This window comes from Ochotona princeps, chromosome 2, assembly GCF_030435755.1.
Source record: "Ochotona princeps isolate mOchPri1 chromosome 2, mOchPri1.hap1, whole genome shotgun sequence".
Taxonomy (NCBI): Eukaryota; Metazoa; Chordata; class Mammalia; order Lagomorpha; family Ochotonidae; genus Ochotona; species Ochotona princeps.
In genome coordinates, this window is record NC_080833.1 from 40772108 (window position 1) to 40791711 (window position 19604).

General features: G+C 53.4%; 1 protein-coding gene across 2 annotated transcripts in view; it reads right to left on the bottom strand.

The window, feature by feature from the left end:
• The window catches only part of TTC39A (tetratricopeptide repeat domain 39A), a 35112-nt gene extending 33125 nt beyond the window's left edge, over positions 1-1987 (bottom strand). Inside the window, exon 1 of one of the 2 annotated variants that reach the window (XM_058654970.1) lies at positions 1664-1986. In XM_058654970.1, coding sequence (XP_058510953.1) covers positions 1664-1701 — 38 coding nt within the window. In that variant the 5' untranslated portion in view covers positions 1702-1986. Of the gene's footprint in view, positions 1-1663 lie in introns of both variants that reach the window. The other variant, XM_058654976.1, reaches the window with a different exon arrangement.
• Between the last annotated feature and the right edge of the window lie 17617 nt (positions 1988-19604).

Consider the following 19604-nt stretch of genomic DNA (forward strand, 5'->3'; position numbering starts at 1 on the left):
GCGGGCATTCAGCACAGCAGTTAGACACTGCTTGGGACACTCACATCCCACACCCAAATGGGAGCGAAGTGAGGCCAGCTTTTGCTGTACACTCTGGCTAGGCAGCAGGTGATGGCCCAAGTCCTTGGGGACAGCAGATGGGAGACCTCTGCCTCTTCACTTTTCAAATAAAATTTCTCAAAGTTAAATATCCATGTCCTACCTTCCAGCAATGTCATTACTAGGGAGTACCCTGAAGAAACAAATACATAAATGCCAACCATCCAAGACCATCTCAATGTCCCTCAGGAAGGACATATTCGGGGTGGGAAAGCATGTACCAGGCAAGTAGGAAGCAGAGCTGTAGGACCAAGAAGTGTGAAGCTCAGAAGCCTGTCGTAGAGTGAGGAGCGGCCAGGTGCAGGAGGACACATGCTGTAAAGCATTGTAGGAGAAAGGTGCACCTTCCTTACAGCACACAGTAACAACACAGAGGTGGCAAGCTGGTCTCTGGGCAGGGGCAGGGGTTCTCAACAGGACTTCCGTGGCCTCTGCCACCGTTTCTTTCTTCAATAGGAGAATAGGAAATACACAGGATGCCATGTTAGTATCTGACAAAGCTGAGTGATAAGGGAGTTCACCTCATTACAAGTGTTTGCTTTATTCTCCCAAAGCCTTGAAACTATCTCGTAATTTTTAAAGTGGTAGAGATTTCAGGCATTGCTTGTTCACCAGGCTCAGGGCTGGCCCAGGGCAAACCTGGCTGGTGTGTGTTGAGTGACTAAGTGTCTCTCTGCTTGAGTTCTGCTCCCAGGGTTAGATGGAGCTGTGTGGTCTCAAAGACACAGATGGGGGGCAGTCCCAGGAGGCCTGGCCCCAAGACGGTCAGGCAGCAGCCTGAGGCAATTCAGCCTCCACACCCTCCACCTGCCAGGGGCCCACGCAGGCCCTGCCGCTGCTTCCAGCTGCCAGCTGGCACCAGCCTCGTTACCTCCCTGTTCATGTGTCAGGCTCAGGCCCTTGGCAAATATTGTCACTGGTGGTGAGACTCAGGGCAGGATGGGCACCCCTCCCAGCTCACCTGGGCCGGATCTCTTGCCCAGCAACTGCCAGGCAACCAGGGTTCCCAGCAGTTTGCCCATACTTGCCAGCAGTGACCCAGTGTGGGGCTGCTGGCTTCTCGAGGGTCCACAGTGCCAGCGCTCCCCTCTCCCACCTGCTTCTCACTGAGCCTCAAGGGCTTCACTGGCCATACCTTAGACCCTGAAGATGATGGACATCAAACAGTGGTGGGTTCACACCCCTACCCAAACTCATACCTCCTGGGGGATCACAGACACGTTACTCAAAGAGCAATGCCTCAGTTTCCCCAGCTGTAACAGGGTGATGATATAACAGGGCCCACCCACAGCCAAGAGGAAAGCGGAGGGAGGTGGCTCCGAGAAAGTCGGAGGGTGGGATGGGAAAGACCCACCCGGGGTCCCTGCGTCCCAATCTCTGTGGGGCGGTTTCGGCGGCCCCTCCCATGCCGCAGCATCTACCGGCCCTAAGGGGGCCTGGCGGGTGGGGAGGGATTGCAAGCCGCAGTGCGGGCCGCGCGGGGGAGGCCTGGCCCGGAGCCCAGAGCCCGGAGCCCGCCCCGCCGCAGCCTGCGCCCCCACGGGCCGCCCCAGCGCTCACTTACCCCGCGGGCTGGGCGCCCGGGGCGCCAGCCGAGGTCATCGCCGAGGGGGGCGCGCGGCACTGTCCCCGCCGGACGCCAGCCGCGCGGTCCAGGTGCTGTCGCCGGAACCCCGAGGCCGCCGCTGTGCAGCCGAGCCGTGGACTCGGCGGCCGGGGAGGGGCGCGCCGGGGGCGGGGAAGGCGGCGGGGCCGGGCCGGGCCTCGGTCGGCCCACCTGCCCGAGCGGGCGGGCTCCGGGCCGGGACCCAGCGGGGGCGGGAGAGACCCTGCCCGGCCCGCGCCGCCCGGGGCTCCCCGCTTGTCCGGCCCGCGCTGGAGGGCGGTCGAGGGCGGCTCGGCCCGGGCCAGGACGCTCCCTGCGCGGACACAGGCGGGACCAGACCGCGCGCGCCTGCCGCAGACGCCCGCCCTATCAGGGTCCAGAAAGTTCTCTCAGGCCTGCCACGCCCCGGGCCCATCTGACCCTCACCCCCGCCCGGACCTGTGCATCATCCCACTGCGTTCAGGGGACGCCCTTGCCAGACACAAACATAGCCTCGGATATGGGGCGTGGGTTCCATTCCACCCACTTGCCCACGAGTGCCTGCCAGAAGGCGGGAAGTAACAGTCCTCCCAGCTGCCTGGCGGTTAACACTCTGCCACCTTACAGATGTGGGTAACTGAGGCGTGGAGTTTGTGGGACTCCCTCAGGACCACTCCCCTGAAACGTGACAAGATAGGACTGGAATCCAGTTTTCCAGACCCCAGAATCGTGATCCAACCCCTTGCCTCCTTATTCCCCAACTTCGCGTGTCACCTCAGAACACTCCCCGTCTGCTCACAGAGGTGGGCCAGGTGGAAGACAGCCTGATCTCTGGGCAGGCAGCGTCACTGGTCCATGAGGAGTTAACCTGTTGCCACCTCTAGGCCCCAGATGCTCTGAGCTGTGACTCATCAGAGCTCGTGGCTGCCATTAGCCCTTCACAAAGAAAGGGGGAGGGACTCCAGCTCCCCTGGATTGGCCCCCAACTCCAGGAGGGGGTAAGAGGGGGAGGCAGCGCAGCTGGCAAGAACAGCCACGCTGGGCAAAGGACTCAGACCAGAGGCCAGGTAGTGGTATGGAGGGAGGGGGAGGGGGCGGGGGGAATCACTGCTTGTATCCAAACAGATGGCTTAGAGCAGCAGCCAGCTTCTGTGCAGAGGCTGGATGCTCACTTGCAAAAGTCAGCCAGCCTCTGGGAAACTGGTACCCAGACAGGAGAGAACTGCAAGAAGCGAGCTACAGGATGTCTCCACCAGCATCTGTGAGGGACCAGTGAGAGCGAGCCTGGGTGTGTGGGCGAGGGTGGGGAAGTAGGAACCCTTGAGCTTTCTATTATTTAACCCAGGTTAAAGCAGTTGCTGAGAAGGGGTCCAGCATGGCCACCGGAAAGGGCAGGGGCGCGCTGTTGACAGCCGGCGCTGGTGAGCAGTGTGTGTGCCGAGGAGGAGTTCTGGGTGATGAGGCTGTGAGCGCTGTCACATGCCACACACCATCAGATCTCCAGGCACTTGTACGGGGTCTTCCCTCAGCCTGGAACGTAGCTGCCCCGCCCCTTGGCACTTATTATTCCCTCATTTAGCCAGGGGTGGGTCCAGACTTTTAAAAGTGGTGGGCCTCTTTTCAAAAAGGAATACAAGTTTGCTGACACAGGAGCTGGTGTGGTGGTGTGGTGGGTTAAGCTGCCACTGTGACACTGGTATCCTATATTGGAGGACCTGTGTTGGAACCTTGGCTGTTCCACTTCCTATCCAGTTCCCTGCTAATGTGTCTGGGAAAGCAGCAGAGGATGGCTCAAGTGCTTGGGCCCCTGACACCCAAGTGGGAGAGCTAGATGCACTTACTGGATTCAGCCTGACCCAGCATGGACCATGATGGCCATATGGGAAGTGAACCAACAGATGAAACATTTCATTATCTATGCCTCTCTCTGTGTGTCTCTCTGTCATTTAAATAAATGAGACGTATGTTTTAAATAAAATTATCAACAGGCTGTTGCATAGTGAGTAAAGTTACTGCCAAGGGCATCAACATCTCATGTGGTCACAAGTTCTAATCCCAGCTGCTCCACTTCCTACCTAGCTTCCTGTTTATGACCTGGGAAAGCAGCAGAGGATGGCCCAAGTCCTTGGCCCCGGCACTCATGTGGGAGACACGGAAGAAGCTCCTGGCTTCAGGCTGGCCCAGCTGCAACCATTGTAGCCTTTTGGGGAGTGAATGAGTGAATTGAAGATCTCTCTCAATATATGTATAGCTACTTTCAAAGATGAAAGAAAAAGATACAATATAAAATTGCCTGGGTCCTTCCTCCCAGAGGCTCCGAAGGGTCCAGATGAGAGGGGGATCCTGCAACTTTAAACTGCATGAACTCCAAGGACCATCTTTATGTTTGTGGAGAGCCTGCTGTATGCCAGAACTCCTGCTCACTCTGCGGGCTTCAATTCAGAAGCCGCCACCTCTAGGAAGCTGGCCATCCTCTTGGGTGGCCTCTGTCCTCCCCCAGCCCCCTGGACTGTCACTGCCTGTGGCATGTGTGCTGAGGGGGTGAGGGGCAGCAATGTGATGGTGAGTGACCGGCTGTGTCCCCAGACCGGGAGCTTCTCGCGGATGAAGCTGAGCTGGCTTTCTTCGCTGTGTCCCCGTGCCTGACTCATCACTCACCAGACAAGACATGTCACACGTTCCCTCAGAGGCAATGCAACCAGGCTGGCTTGTGAAAGCTTACTACACGCCACCAGGGGTGTCACACATATACACTGGAGTGCCTCACTTAAGTTTCCGTTTTCGTTTTTTTTCAGAAGTATTTATTTCAAAGTCAGAGTTAGAGATTTTTTTTTTCAATCCTCTGGTTCATTTCTCAAATGGCCACAACAGCCAGCACTGGTCCAGGCAGAAGCAGGGGCCTCATCTGGGTCTCCCACGTCAGTGACAGGGTCCAAATACCCAGCCATTTTCCACTGCCTGTGACTCTCCCAGGCGCATTAGAGGGGAGCAGGATTAGGAGTGGAACAGCTGGCATCCCATATGGGTGCCAGTTCACATCCAGGCTGCTTTGCTTCCAACCCAGCTTCTTATTGACACACCTAGGAAAGCAGGTAGTGGATGACAGCCTAAGAGCTTTGCTTCTGTACTCATGGGGGAGACCTGGATGTGGCCTGGAGGCCTGGGAAAGCAATCAAGTACAACTCAAAGCCTTGGGACCCTGCACTCATGTGGGAGATGAAAATTATACAGAGAGGAGGAGAGACAGAGAGGAAGATTTTCCGTCCGATGATTCACTCCCCAAGCGGCCACAACGGTCAGAGCGCAGCTGATCCGAAGCCAGGAGCCTGGAGCCTCCTCCGAGTCTCTCACACGGGTGCAGGGTACCAAGGCTTTGGGCCGTCCTTGACTGCCTTCCCAGGCCACAAGCAGGGAACTGGATGGGAAGCGGGGCCTCCAGGATGTGAACTGGTGTCCATAAGGGATCCGGGGCATGCAAGGTGAGGACTTTGGCTGTTAGCCTACCGTGCCAGGCCCATAACTGAATAAATCTTAAGAAAGAAAGATTTCCTCTCTGTGAACTGCCCAGAATGTCACCTAGTGTGTGACACCACACTGTCAGTACTCTGACAGCCGTAGGGCAGGGCACTGGCTCCACCCTCCTCCCATGTTACAGATGAGCTTGGTCAGCTGGGTAAGAAGCAGAGCAGCCTCGGGAGCTAGAGCTCCCCCTATACCCCCACAGGGAGGCAGGTGCCTATACCTGTCCCCCGGCACCCACCCTGGCCCCAGGACCCCTGCTCCAGCCTCAGCCCAGGGCAGCCTGTGAGTCACCAACATTCTTTCTGCCACCCAGCCTAGGTGACCCTGCATAGGTCACCTGCCTGTCCCCACCTTGAGCCAACAGCTGAATCCCATGGGACAGCATGCAGAGTCTTGAACCTCTTTCTATCCTGCCGGGGGGGCGGGTACCAGGCTGCTTTCCTCCCTCATTTCCTTTCCAGCCTGTGGAAACAAATTCCCAGGTGGCCCCTCCTGTCCATGTCCACAGGACCTCCACGACAGCTGTTGCCAATGCCATCTTGCAGCTTCGCAATATGAAGCCTCCTCAGAATGCTCCAGAATGTCTGTAGTAGCATCCCCTCCCATTTTTCAGATGTGAAAACTGAGGTTCCAATCAAGGCTATCTCAGACCCAGGTCTAGTCATACTTGAACCCTGGTCTTCATTTCTTATCCTACAGGGGAAGAGGCTGGAGATAAGAAAGGAAGGGAGTTTGCAGTGGGAGGGTTCACAGATACAATAGGAGGGAAGGTGCGTGTATGTGACAGGTGATGCCATTCTGTTGGAGAAAGCTTAGGGGTGAAGTCAGTCCTGCCCCCTGTGGACCTCAGTCTCCCCCTCTGTAAACTGGGGATAATAATCCCCAATGCCCAGGGGACTAGTTTGTTGCCTTCCTCCTTCTCAAACCACCCTGGCCCTTCCCCATGCTCTCTGACAGTCCAAATCACCTCACTTCAGAACTCAGTTGGACTGCTGACTGCACAGCAAGTTTTCCTGAACGGAGTGAGCTCCACCCTTGCAGCTTGCAGTTTGGGGCTTGTTAATAATTCATAAGTGAACAGGCACATCCACCAAGCCCCGTCCCCCGGGGCAGTGACGTTACAGTTCTTAGTCCTTGACCAGGGCCCCTCGAGGAGGACCAGGCCTGCTCCTGGGCTGAGCCTCCTTCCTCCTTAGGGACTCTGCCTGCACGGGCTCTGTGGCCTTGGGCAAGCCACTGCCCCACTCTGTCCCACGTCTCCCCTTCCCACAGCATGTGAGGGGAGCGAGGAGGCTGGAACAGAAGCCCAGGGCCCTGCCTGCCCTGGTGTGTTCCACTCTAAGATGTGGGTTTCTCTCCACAAATCTGCTCTCTGGGAACCCCGGGGACAGGCACAGGGGACCAAAACGGGGTCAGAGGTCTAGAGAGGGGTGTCCGACATGGACTGTCATCCTGCCAGGGGTCAGAGCTTGGGCAGAGCCAGAAGCTCTGGATGGGCCCCCAGCCTCATCATGGGTTTGGCTTTAGCTAGAGTAGGGAGTAGTTTCTAAAGCAGGTTTCTTCTTTTCTTTTTTCTTTTTCCCAAAGATTTATTTATTTTATTGGAAAGGCAGATATACAGAGAGGAGGACAGAGAGGAAGATCTTCCATCTGATGATTCACTCGCCAAGTGGCCCCAACGGCCGGTGCTGTGCCAGGAGCCAGAAACTTCTTTCCGGGTCTCCCATGCGGGTGCAGGGTCCCAAGGCTTTGGGCCATCCTTGATTGCTTTCCCAGGCCACAAGCAGGGAGCTGGATGGGAAGCAGGACTGCCGAGATTAGAACCGGCGCCCATATGGGATCCTGGCGCGTTCAAGGCGAGGACCTTAACCACTATGTTGTCGTGCCAGGCCCTGAAGCAGGTTTCAGAATGAGAGCTGTGACTCCACTCTGACACCAGCGCCACAAATGTCTCTGATATAGGACTGCAGTGGTACCAGTTGTATCCGTAGTTGCAAGGATTTTTTTTTTTTAACGTTTATCTGTCTACTTAAAAGATAGGAAGAGAAAGCAAGGGAGAGAGAGGGAGAGTGTGCAAGCACTTCTACCTACTGGTTCATTCCTCAAAAGGCCACAAACAGCTGGAGCTGGGCTGACCTGAAGCCAGGAACCTGGAACTCCACCCAGATCGCCCACATGGGTGGCTGAGGCCCAAGCACTCAAGCCAGTGCCTACAAGGATACAACAGCAGGGAGCTGGATGGGAAACGGAGCAGCAGGGACTTGAACCGGAACTCTGATATGGGATGTGAGTGACTGAAACTTCATAGTAGCAATGCCCTTCATTTGCATAAGGCACAGTGGCTTCTCTTGATGCTTTTGGCTCTAGTTTCTCATCTATAGAGCAGGGATAACAGAATTAATAGAAGTATTCAATAAACAAATGGACCCCATGAAGATTTGGAGCCACTTGAGGGTGTCCACAGAAGAGGCACTTCTAGGTTCTGCATTTAGGGACATAGTAGCTGCCTCCTGCACCTGCTCCAGGGTTAGTTCAGTGGATCCCAGTGAACGCTGGCTGCGTTGACCAGAGTTTGTGTGCCCAGACTACTGAGTTGTCTCCTGACGGCTTTCTCAGCCCCATCCTTGCTCCCTTAGTGTCTGGTTCCTCACGGAGACCAGTGCGCACCACAAGCCTGCAGCAGCTTCCTGCATGGCTCAGGGCAGAACCTGAGCTCCCCCTGAGCCCCCAAGGCCCAGCATGACTAGCACAGCCCTCCTGTCCCTGCAGTCCCTCCCACTGCAGCCGCACTGGCTTCCTTGCTCATCTCCAGTTCTGCCAGGCACGCTGTCACCTCTGTCCCTTGGCACTCACCACTTCTTCTGCTTGGAATGCTCTTCCTGTAGGTCCTGACCCCTCACCTCCTTCCAGCTCAAAGTCACCTCCTTGGTGAGACCTGCCCCACTCTTGCCCTGCCTTTCCCCCCAGAGCTCACAGTATGACGTGGCACTTATATGCCTTGCTTATTCACAGATCAGGTGCCCAGGAAATGCTTGTGGCAGCATAAATGGATTTACTAGAAGGTGGGTGAAAAAATGAAAACTCCGGAACACAGAAGTATTCATCCCACATTCAAAAAGGAACCCCTGTGTCCATGTATTTTAGCAGATGTGAGGTGAGGAGTTAGTAAAGTCACCTTGCCTTCAGGGGAGGTGGAGAATACTGTGTCAGGAACAGGGAACTCAGGTCTGCACTTGACCTTCCCTGCTGGGAGCCAGGGCCGCACTCGTCACCCCTGGGCAGACCTGAGTTGGGGAGAGGTAAGGACCTGGTTCAGTACTGGGGTCTCTGGATGATCACAGAAGCCTGCGGCTGGGTTGGAGGTGAGTGGAGGGGGAGAGGGGCAGGGGCTTGTTGGGAGCGGGACAGGCCAAGGAGGTGGAGGCTCTGAGTGCCATGCTGTGGAGTCAGGTTAAGCCCCTTAAACTGGCCCGGCCTGTGCTCAGGGAGGCGGCTGGGTGTGTCCTCCAGTCACCCAGAGGTGAAGCCATGGGTGGAGTGAACCAGCAGATGATTCCCACATTCCTCCATGCTGGAAGACCTTTCAGTCTGAGCCCTGGCCGCACAAGGCAGATGGGAACATGCCAGCTGCCCTGAGCCCACTCCACAAAGGACTGAAGGGAGCCCCTGAGGCTGCAGCAGGCAAAAGCAGGAACTGAGCTCAGCAGAAGTGGTGGTCTCACAAAGGATTCCCAGAGCCCAAGTGCTCTGCAGGAAGGCCCTGCAGCTACAAGTCTTCTGTTACTTGCTAACTCATACCGGGTCCTTAGACCATGCAGTCTGGCCCCAGACAGGGTGGTGGGGAGCTGGAAAAGAGTCTGTGAACCCCTTGAGACTTTCCTGATTTCAATCCTGAGTGTTAGAAACAGTTGGGATAGTTGGTTAAGACTCTTCCTGCAGCGCCAACATCCCATCTGGGCCCCGATTCATGCCCTGGCTGTTCCACTTCCGATCCAATGCCCTGCTAAGGATTTGGGAAAGCAACAGAAGATGAACCAAGTCTTTGGGCCCCTGCACCATGTGGGAGATTGGAAAGAAACTTCTGGCTCCTGGCTTCATTCTGATCCAATTCTGGCTGTTGCGGGAGTGAACCAACAGATGGAAGATTCTCTCTCTCTCTCTCTCTCTCTCTGGGTGTTACTCTGCCTTTCAAATGAATATATGAAATTTTAAGAAATCAGCTTATGAGGCCTGGAGTACTTTTCCCTAATTTGTAAGTTGCAGGAGTGGATGCTGGAAGCCTCCAGCACCCAGGCCTGCACCGAATGGAGAAGCAGGTGAGTGTTAGGAGAGAATGCAGCTGGCCACAGCACAAAACTCCACTGAGCAGCAAAGAATTTCAGGGAAGGAAAAATTGACTGAAGTCACAGATTCCAAGACACCTCAGCAAAGGTGGCATGCTGGCAAAGACACAGTGGGAATCCCAGGAGCTAACTTTCTTTCTTTCTTTCTTTCTTTCTTTCTTTCTTTCTTTCTTTCTTTCTTTCTTTCTTTCTTTCTTTCTTTCTTTCTTTCTTTCTTTCTTTCTCTCTCTCTCTCTCTCTCTCTCTTTCTTTCTTTCTTTCTTTCTTTCTTCTTTTTCTTTCCACCCTGCCTTCCTTCCTTCTTTCTTTCTTTCTTTCTTTCTTCTTTCTCTCTCTTTTTTTACAGCATTATTAATTTGAAAGACAAAGCTACACAGAGAGTGAGAGAGAGAGACAGAGACAGATGTTTCATCTGCTGGTTCACTCCCAAAATGACCACCCTAGCCAAGGCTGGGCCAAGAACTTGCAGCGCCATCCTGGTCTCCCACCTAGGCCCCAGCACTTCAGCTATTTTTCTGCTGTCTTCCCCAGATGCATTAGCAGGCATTAGAAGAGGAGCAGCTGGGACTGGAACCAGCATGCATAATGGATGCCAGCAGCACCAGCAGCGGATTAACCCACTCTATCTCATGCTAGCACCTACCCAGTCATCTACTTCTCATTGACCTCAAAGAGGACCCAAAATATCCAGGCCTGGATCTTTTGATAGCTAACAGAGCAGAATAAAGATTACTTGGAGGCACCCCACAGTAGGGTCTGCAGCGATGACAGATATGAGGGGCTACCCTGTGCCTCTTACACTGGGGTCTCTCCTGGGCTAAGACCAGGACCCGAGATTAGAAGCTTTAGTATCATAGATTCCTGGAATTTTATAAAATTTCCTTTTTTTTTTTTTTGAATTTGAGAGGCAAAGAGAGAGACACACAGAGACAGAGACCTCCTATCCACTGATTCACTTCCCAGATGCCTGAACACCCAGGCTGTGCCAGGCTGCTGCTGCTGCTGCTGGGGGCTGGGAAGTCAGTCGGGGCTTCCCACAAAGGCAGAGGGACCTAAGGCCTTGAGCCATCACCACCATGCTCCAAGACCTGCAATTAGCAGAAAGCTGTAATCAGGAGCCATAACTGGGCTGCAAGCCCAGTGCTCCCACATGGAATGCAGCCAACTGAGTTGCTAGACTGAATGTTCACCCCAAAACTCAAGATCTTAAATCACCAGTCTAGGGACTGGCACCATGGTTAAACAGGCTAATCCACCTCCAAGTGCCAGCATCCCATATGGGTGCCAGTTCATGTCCTAACTGCTCCACATGCCCACATCGCTTTCCTGGGTCATCAGGCCTTGCTTCCTTCTGGTCTGGCTGCCTCCTGCCCAGTACCTCACTATGACATCAGCAGCACACACACATGGGAAACTCAGCTCCTTGGTGCCACATAAAACATAGAAAGGGTCCTGGGCAGGCAGGAAACAGCCCTGGACACAGCCAGTCCTTACCACCTACTCAGGAGATCTTGTCTTCCTGGGAAATCATTCTCATGGGTCCCCATCAAAGCTGAAATCCAGGATTAGCCTTATGGTACAGAGGGGTAAGCGCCAGCAGGGAGCGGGGTTGGAGGTGGCTCAGCAGGACTCAAACTAGTCCCCATATGGGATGCCGGCTCCACAACAGTGGCTTAAGTTGCTAAGCCACAGCACCAGCCTTGGCTACTATTTCCAGTCCAGCTCCCTGTTATTGTGCCTAATAAGTCAACAAAAGATGGCCCAAGCACATTGGAGGCCCCTGCCATGCACATGGGAGACCCAGATGGAGTTCCAGGCTCCTGGCTTTGGCCTGGCCAGTTCCTGCTACTGTGGTCATTTGGAGACGTGACCAGCAAAATTTCTCTCTGTGTCAAATAAAAATAAATAAAATTTTTTAAAAATTGTAATTGGTCTGCCTGAAGCCTCTAGTAGTTTCCCAAACCACAATGAAATCTGCTTTGCTGCACCTGCCTGCCTCCTGGATGCGCCCAGGCATCATCTCCAGGCCCCACCCCCTCTGCGGGCCTCCTGTTCTGGGTGTTGGCAACGCATTGCGCACCTACTGCCTTCTCTCCCCACTGGAACCGATCCCTGAGCTCAGGGACCTGTGCTTCTGCAGTGATACTCAGGGCTCGGCAGTGTCCAGCGCCCCTACTGGAGCGGGAAGTGTTCCACAGGTTGACTGGCTCAGAGATCCAAGAGACAGAAACCAAGATGCTGGGGTCCTGCAATCCATGACCTTGAGTCAGAGTTGGGATCAGATGTCAGGCTGGAAAATGAGCCTTTTCCCTGGGCTCTGGGACTTTAGCCTCCACTGCCCTAGAGGGATTTTTTTTTGTTTGTTTGTTTCTTAAGATTTATTTATTTTTATTGGGAAGTCAGATATACAGAGAGGAAGATCGTCTGTCCATTGATTCAATTCCAAAGTGGCCGCAAAGGCCAGAGCTCCGCCAATCAGAAGCCAGGAGCCAGGAGTCTCTTCCGGGTCTCCCACATGGGCACAGGGTTCCCAAGGCTTTGGGCTGTCCTTGATTGCTTTCCCAGGCCACAAGCAGGGAGCTGGATGGGAAGCAGGACTGCCGGTATTAGAACCGGCACCCATATGGGATCCTGGTCATGTACAAGGCCAGGACTTTAGCCACTAGGCTACCGCACTGAGTTCCTGGAGGGGTTTTCAAGCAGGTAAATGACACAGCCGAGCTAGCTCTTTAGAATGGGTGTGTGGGGAAGCAGACGATGGAAAGGCTGAGCTAGCCCAGGGAAGCATGGAATCTCGCTGACTCGGTCTCTTTCTTTTGCGCTCTCTGTCTGCTCCAACTCTTTCTTCCAGTGGCAGCCAGGAGGTAAAAAGAGCAGGTCTTGGGAGGCCTGGGTGGGGTGAGGGAGTGAGTGTCAGGGATGACTCCCAAGTTTCAGGCTTGGGCAACTGTGTGGATGACTAAGAAATTCCTCGAGGTGGGGACATAGGAGGAGGAACAGGTTTGGAAGTGAGGACGCTGAGAAAGGCTTGGGGTCCCCACAACTGGGGTCTGTCACAGAGCACACCTGGGGGCACCAGCTCATCCATGAGGTGGGGACAGCGGGGGAGGCAACACAGAGAGGGCTACAAGGCTGACGGTGGAGAAGCTGGGAGGTGCAGAATGCCTCCCCCAGAGACTGAAGTGGGATCTTGGAGACCCCTTTGTCCTCTGCCCTCTGCTCTATGCAGCATCCACAAGCCCTTCAGCAGACAACCTGGCTGCCCTGGGCTGTCCAGGCCAGCTGCGCGCCCAAACCCAACTACTGGCCTTGCCATAAGTGACAGTCACTCAAGATGCTCTCGCTGAGCCCTCGGGCTGCGGGTCCAGGTGGGATGGGAGCCTGAGGTGGGGGTTGGGGCACTGCAGCCCTTGACCCCAGACATGTCTCTGCTGGGGGATACGACGTGGGAGGCCAGCCTGCTTCTCTCCCGGGCCCTCAGCGCACAACAGTCCGGATGCAACAGCCTCCAGCAGTGTCCTCTTAGCTGTCCTTTCCTCCCTCTGGTCGTGCGTCTCCCTCACCCCGCAGGTCCCTTCCTTCCCTCCGTGCCTCCCGGTAGTCCCTGCCCCCTACCTGAGATCGCTTTTCCTGATGGCTGTCCCCTTCCAGGCGGTGAGAAAGGCCATGGGCTCCGGCTGGATTCGGCCAGGGACCGGGTTTGCGGTTTGCGGGTGGCCCCTTGGAGCAGGGAGGGTTGACAGACGTGCCGGCGGCGACAGAACCAGTACCTGGACGGGGCGGGGCGGCCTGGCGGCTCCTCCCCTCCCAGGCAGGTGCCTCCCGGTCTCGCAAGGGCGTCGGTGGGTGTCCCAGAGAAAGTCTATTTCCACCCAGAATCAGGTAGGACTGGGAACTCACGCAGAGCCAGCGTTGGACACAGAGGTGTTCAGATAGGGCTTGGGATTCCTGGTTCCTGGTTCCTGGATAGAGGGCCGGAGGTTGGGGTTGCCACAGTTCCGAATCCCTCCTGTCTGTCCCAGGGCAGCCCGGGGGTGGTTTCTGTAGTAGAGTCTCTATAGGACAAACAGGTGCCAGCGACCCCTCTGGTTTCCTTACCAGGGCTGTGTGGGCCTGAAGGCACTGGGTCAAGTGCAAGGCAAAGAGCAGGGGCGCTGTTTGGGAGGTGCTGGCAGGGAGGTGCAGGTGGGAAGCCAGTAATTCCCCAGGCTGGAGAGTGGAGGCTTCAGGTTGGTCAGGCCAGGCACTGGGCCAGGACCTCGAAGTGTTCCAGTTCTGACTCCCAGATCTCTGGGGGATGTAGAGGAGAAAGAGTCGCAGCCTGACTCCAGCACAGACTTTCTGGAGCCCCGTCGTGTTTGTTTTCGGTTTTTCTTTCAAATTATCTCTGACAAATGGGACAAGATGTAGAGCAAAGAGAACCAGGGCAGCCCAGTGTGCAGGTTTGCATGGGATGCCCCACTCAGGACAAGGGGACAAGGGTGTCTGGAGGGGGCTCTGGGGAGGGACTGCTCCCCGTTAAGCACAGATTTGGGGGTTGGCGTACAGGTTCCTCCGATGGCAAGGGCTAAGATGGGACAAGGGCAGGGGGTCCCTTCTGTGTTCTTCAGGCCTGGGTGTGTATCCTGGGCACGTGCACAAGGTAAACCTTGTCCCACTAACATGTAGGATGTTGACAAGTCAGGTGTCTGAGGTGCCAAGCCCCGAGCTAGGCATTTGACCCACATTCTGGCATATCTTCATCTCGCTTATTCCCATTTTGTAGTTGATGAAAGTGAAGCTAAGCAAACTTCCCTGAGAGCATGCTGTGGAGCAAGATCTTAAACCCAGGCGTGACTGCCCCGTCTCGTGCTGCCCTCCCATCCCACTAGGGATCCACAGCAGGCTGGCGGTCATGCAATTGGAGTCTCACTCCAGGAACCACCCAGGCAGTTTCTTCACTCACAGGCAGAGAAGAGCTGGCCTTTCTTCCTTTCTCGGAGCACCCAGGGCATGGCCTTGGCAGATGGACAAGGGCTTGAGAATGCTGTCTATCTGACCACATGAGGTTAAGAGCCTCAACATCTGGAAATTTCAGTTACGAGGGCCCACACCCTTCTGTTATTCAGTGACACTGGGCACTGCGGAGAGCCTGCTGTCCCCCAGGCACGCAGTCGAGACCCCGCTGGGCCTCAGAAGCCTGCTTTCCTGTAGGCCCACAGCAGGTCCCACTCAACCTCCAGGCCCATCCTCTTCCAGGAAGCCTTCAAAGGAGGGGTTGCTCCGGGGTTACATTTTTCTGTTTTAACTCAGTGTCTTGCGATGGTACTAGGACTGTCTCATGCCCGTGTTTGCCATACAGCCTGGCATTGCTGCCACCCATAGCTGGCACTGGGTATTGAGGACACGAGAAAGGAACCAATAGCCACGTGTTGCATGGCAACCGTGGTCTTCTAAGATCACATCTCCTCAGTCTGTCAGCACACTCCATGGTGCTCAGGGACTATATCATCTAACAATGTACTTCTCAGAAGAGGCCCCCCATTAGGCAAGCAGCAGATGCCCGTAAGGGACTCTATGCAGTGGCAGGCCCCACATGAGGCACCATAACACTCTACCATCTCCAATCCAGACAATTTTATTTTAGAAATATTTGTGTCCGAAGTTTAGAAATGCTCCTAAAATAACCCCATGGGCTGGGATTCAAATCCAGGGCTCTTCAACTGTTCAGAACTTTTTTGGGTATTTTCAAAACTCTTTACATGCACCAAGTCATTTAGTTCTCAAGACAGTGTCGTCACTCAAGTCCTTTTACCTTTCCATTCTTAGGGCGGAGTAAGGGGCAGAGAGGGGCTCCAGAATTTGCACAAGATTGCACGGGTTAAGCAGCAGAGTTGGGACTCTGAAGAGAATGCACAGAGTACCTAGGAACCATATTCCCAAACTTATCTTACTTGGAATCTCTGAACAAAGGTGAGGGTTCCATTTGTCCCTTCCGCCCCAACTCTGGGGTCCCATCACATGCCAGGTACCTGTGACTTCAGCCAAGTTAACCTCTTTGTCCCAGGTTGCTCATGAGTGAAATAACAGCTGCAGCATCTGTGACAAGGGTTGTGTAGGGACTTAAATGAGTTGCTGGCAGGGCAATGTCAGACACAGGGTCTGTTAGGGGTACCCCCTACACTGACAGCTTTATTCTCAGCCAAAGGGAAAGAAGGTGTTTTATCCACATGAACTCCCCAGGTAATTGGTGTCTATCACCTTTAATGATATGCTGATATTTCCTAAATTGACTTTTTTGCTATTTTAGACATGGGTGTGCCAGATGTTTGTGAATATCTGCCATGAAACAGAGGCCAAGAGTCCTTGTCATCTCCCAGTCTTACAACACTGTGAGAACAGCGGTGAACCCCATGGAAAGCCAGGGAGGTCTGGAGATCCCACCAGCCACCCAGCTGGGAGACAGTAGCACCCGAGTGTAGACCCACATTTAGGAGTCTCCCAGGGCCAGGTTCCTGTTACAAGGCCAGGAATCTTCTTGGGAAGCAGAAAGTAATCATGGCTTTCTTCAAGAACATCAGTTCCTGCACTTGAACGGGAGAGAGTGACATTCTGTAAGAGAATGAGGGTCTGGACCCATAACCAGCTCCACCTCCAGGGCCAGAATTTTGATTCAAATGCTGTCCTGGACCAATCAAAGCTGGGAGCATGGGATTGGCCACAGTGTTTGGAGGGGCCTTCCTGCCTGCCTGCCTTCCTTTTTCTTTGTTTCTTTCTTTCTTGATTCATTTTTCTTTGAGAGTCAGAGAGAAGGACACACACACACACACACACACACACACACACACACACACACACACTGATAACTTCCATCTGTGGATTCACTTCCCAAATAGCTACAACGGTCAGAGTTGGCCGTTCTGAAGCCAGGAGCCAGGAATTTCTTCTGGTTCTCCTATAGGACTGAAACTGCTACCCATATGGGATGCTGGCACCATAGGGAGAAGCTTAGTTTGCCATGCCTCAGTGCCGGAACTCTGGAAGGGTCTTCTAATTCATGACTCAAGTCACCTACAGGCTCACTCTAGAAGAGAACAAGGTAGAGAAGCAGGCATTGTTGTATAATGGGGAGGCCACTGCTTGTAATGCTGGCATCCTATATGACTGCCGATTCAAGTTGGACTATTCCAGTTTTAATCCAGCTCTCTGCTAACCTGTCTGGGAAGAGCAGCAAAAGATGGCCCAAGAATTTGGGCCCCTGCACCCACATGAGGGCCTAGATGAGGTTTCTGGCTCCTCCTGCCTTTAGCCTGGAGGAATGCTAACTGTTGCAGCCATCTTTCAAAATAAGTAAACCTTGTTTCTTTATTTTTCTTTATTTTCTTTTCTTTCTTTCCTTTTTTTTTTTTTTTTTTTTTTTTTAAGGGAGACCAATGTAGAAGATGGCCCAAAGCCTTGGAACTCTGCACTCACATGGGAGGCCTGGAAGAAACTCCTGGCTCCTGGCTTTGGATCAGCTCAGCTCCAGTTGTTGTGGCCACCTGGGGAATGAACAAGCAGATTCTTTTCTTTATTTCTCCTTCTCTCTATAAACCTGTCTTTCCAATAAAAATAAGTAAATCTCTTTTAAAAGTAGAGGTGGGAGGAGAACAATGTGGGGCTGTCTTGGTATGGACATTTCCAAGCACTATGAAGAGGCTTCTAGGGTGACATGCACCTTGGTTCAGGGTCTCTTGTGTTCTGGAGAGCCTTGGAGGGGGCGCACGGCCTGCTCTGTGCTGACAGGGCTTCCTGCTTAGGGCCTAGGGCTGCCACTGCTTGTACTCAAAGGGCTGTCCTGGGTTCAGGACCAGTCAGTCTGTGTGCTGGAAACACAGCGTCTCAGAGCTGAGACACCTGCGTGGAACCTGGCTTACCCTTTCTGGGACAGATAGTGTATCTTGACCAAGTTGCTCCCACCTTGCCATCTCGTATTTTCAATCTGAGTGTTGTGCAGATTAAATAACACACACACACAGCACTTTAAAAAGTGTGTAGAAAAATGGAATTGGAAGACAGGTTGGAGCAGGCATTCGGCTCAGGAGTTAAGCTGCTAGGGTGCCCATGCTCCACTGCAGACTTCCTTGTTCTAGCTTCCAGCTAATGAGGACGCTGGGAGGCAGCAGTTTGGTGCCAGTGATTGGGTTCCTTCCACCCATGCATGAGATCTGGGTCATATGACTGGCTCTCAGCTTTGATCCAGGCCCAGTTTGATCCCAGCTGTTGCAGGTATCTGGGGACTAAATAGCGGTTGGGAGCATTCTCTATACTGTTTGCAAAAACACCGAGGGCGTGGGCATTTGGCAGAGCAATTAGAGACACCAGCTGGCAGCCCACATCCAACATGGTAGTGCCTGGGCTGCAGCTCCAGATCCACTCCTGATTCTAGCATCCTGAGAAGGGCTGCCCACAAAGGCAGCTCAAGAAACTGAGTTTCTGCCATTCTCTGGGAGACTTTGAGTTCTGACCCTTGGCCCAGCATTGGGCCAGCCTTGCTGTTGCAAGTGTTTGGGGAGTGAATTAACTATATAAGCACTATCTTCACCTGAGATTTACAAGGAAAAAAATGCCAGAAAAATTGAAACTCATACAAGCTTTTCACAGATTTTTTCATTAACTCTTTGAAAGCTTCTTGTGAACATACATTTAATGTTGGCACAAAAATAAACTCATCTTTCATTTTCCACAAAATTGTAAAGCTTATTTATTTAAAAGGCATAGTTAGAGGGGGAGTCATCCCTCCTCCCTGGCTCCCCAACCCTCCCATCTTCCAATTGCTGGTTCACTCCTTAAATATCCACAAACAGCCCCTGGGCTAAAGTCAGGAGCCCGGAATTCCACCTAGACCTTCCACGTGGGTGGCAGGGGCTCAAGCACTTGGGCCATCTCCTGTGGTGTCCCCAGGCACACTCATAGGAAACTGGCGCAGAAGCAGAGCAGCTGGGATTTGAACCAGTGCTTTTATATACAATGCCAACCCTGCACGTGGTGGCTAAAACCGCTGTGCCACACCAGCCTTTCCGTGAACTTTTCGAACATCCTTCTATAGTGAGCGCTTAGAGCTAGGCTTATAAACGGCCCTTTGTCAGCTGTCCCTTCTCCTTCTCACAACAGTTACATTTAGTCCTCTCTAGTTCTGACTCCAGAGGAAGTACAGTATCTGAAACTAAGGCCCTGAGTCCCAAGCAGCTGAACACATACCATACACTTAAGGGAGAAAAGACAAACCAATGGGGCCTTTCTACGGATGCTCGTTCCCCTCCATGAGCTAATCTGTCATATAATCCACTTGGATATATAACATTTAACAACTTAATTTTTTATTTAATAATATTTTCAAATAGCAACAGGGTCTGGTGCCATGGTATAGTAGCCTAAGTCTCCGCCTGTGGTGCCAACATCCCTTATGGGCACCTGTTTGTGTCATGGCTGATTCACTTCTGAGCTTTCTTTCTTTTAAAGATTTATTTATTTTATTACAAAGTCAGATATACAGAGAGGAGGAGAGACAGAGAGGAAGATCTTCTGTCCAATGATTCACTCCCTAAGTGACAGCAACGGCCGGTGCTGCGCCAATCCGAAGCCAGGAACCAGGAACTTCTGCCATCTCCTACACGTGTGCAGGGTCCCAAGGCTTTGGGACATTCTCAACTGCTTTCCTAGGCCACAAGCAGGGAGCTGGATGGGAAGTGGAGCTGCCGGGATTAGAACCGGCGCCCATATGGGATCCCGGTGCGTTCAAGGTAAGGACTTTAGCCACTAGGCCATCGCGCCAGGCCAATTTCTGAGCTTTCTATTTAGGGCCTAGAAAAGTAGCAGAGAATAGCTCAAGTCCTTGAGGCCCCTGCACCCACACGGAAAGACTTGGAAGAAGCTCCTGGCTTCAGATCAGTTTAGCTCCTGCTGCTGTGGCCATTTAGGGCATGAACCAGCAGATGCAAGACCTCTCTCGGTCTCTCCTTCTCTGTGTAAGTCTGCCTTTTCAAATATTAAGAAATCTTTTTAAAAAGAATGTTTAAAAAATATAAGTGACTTTC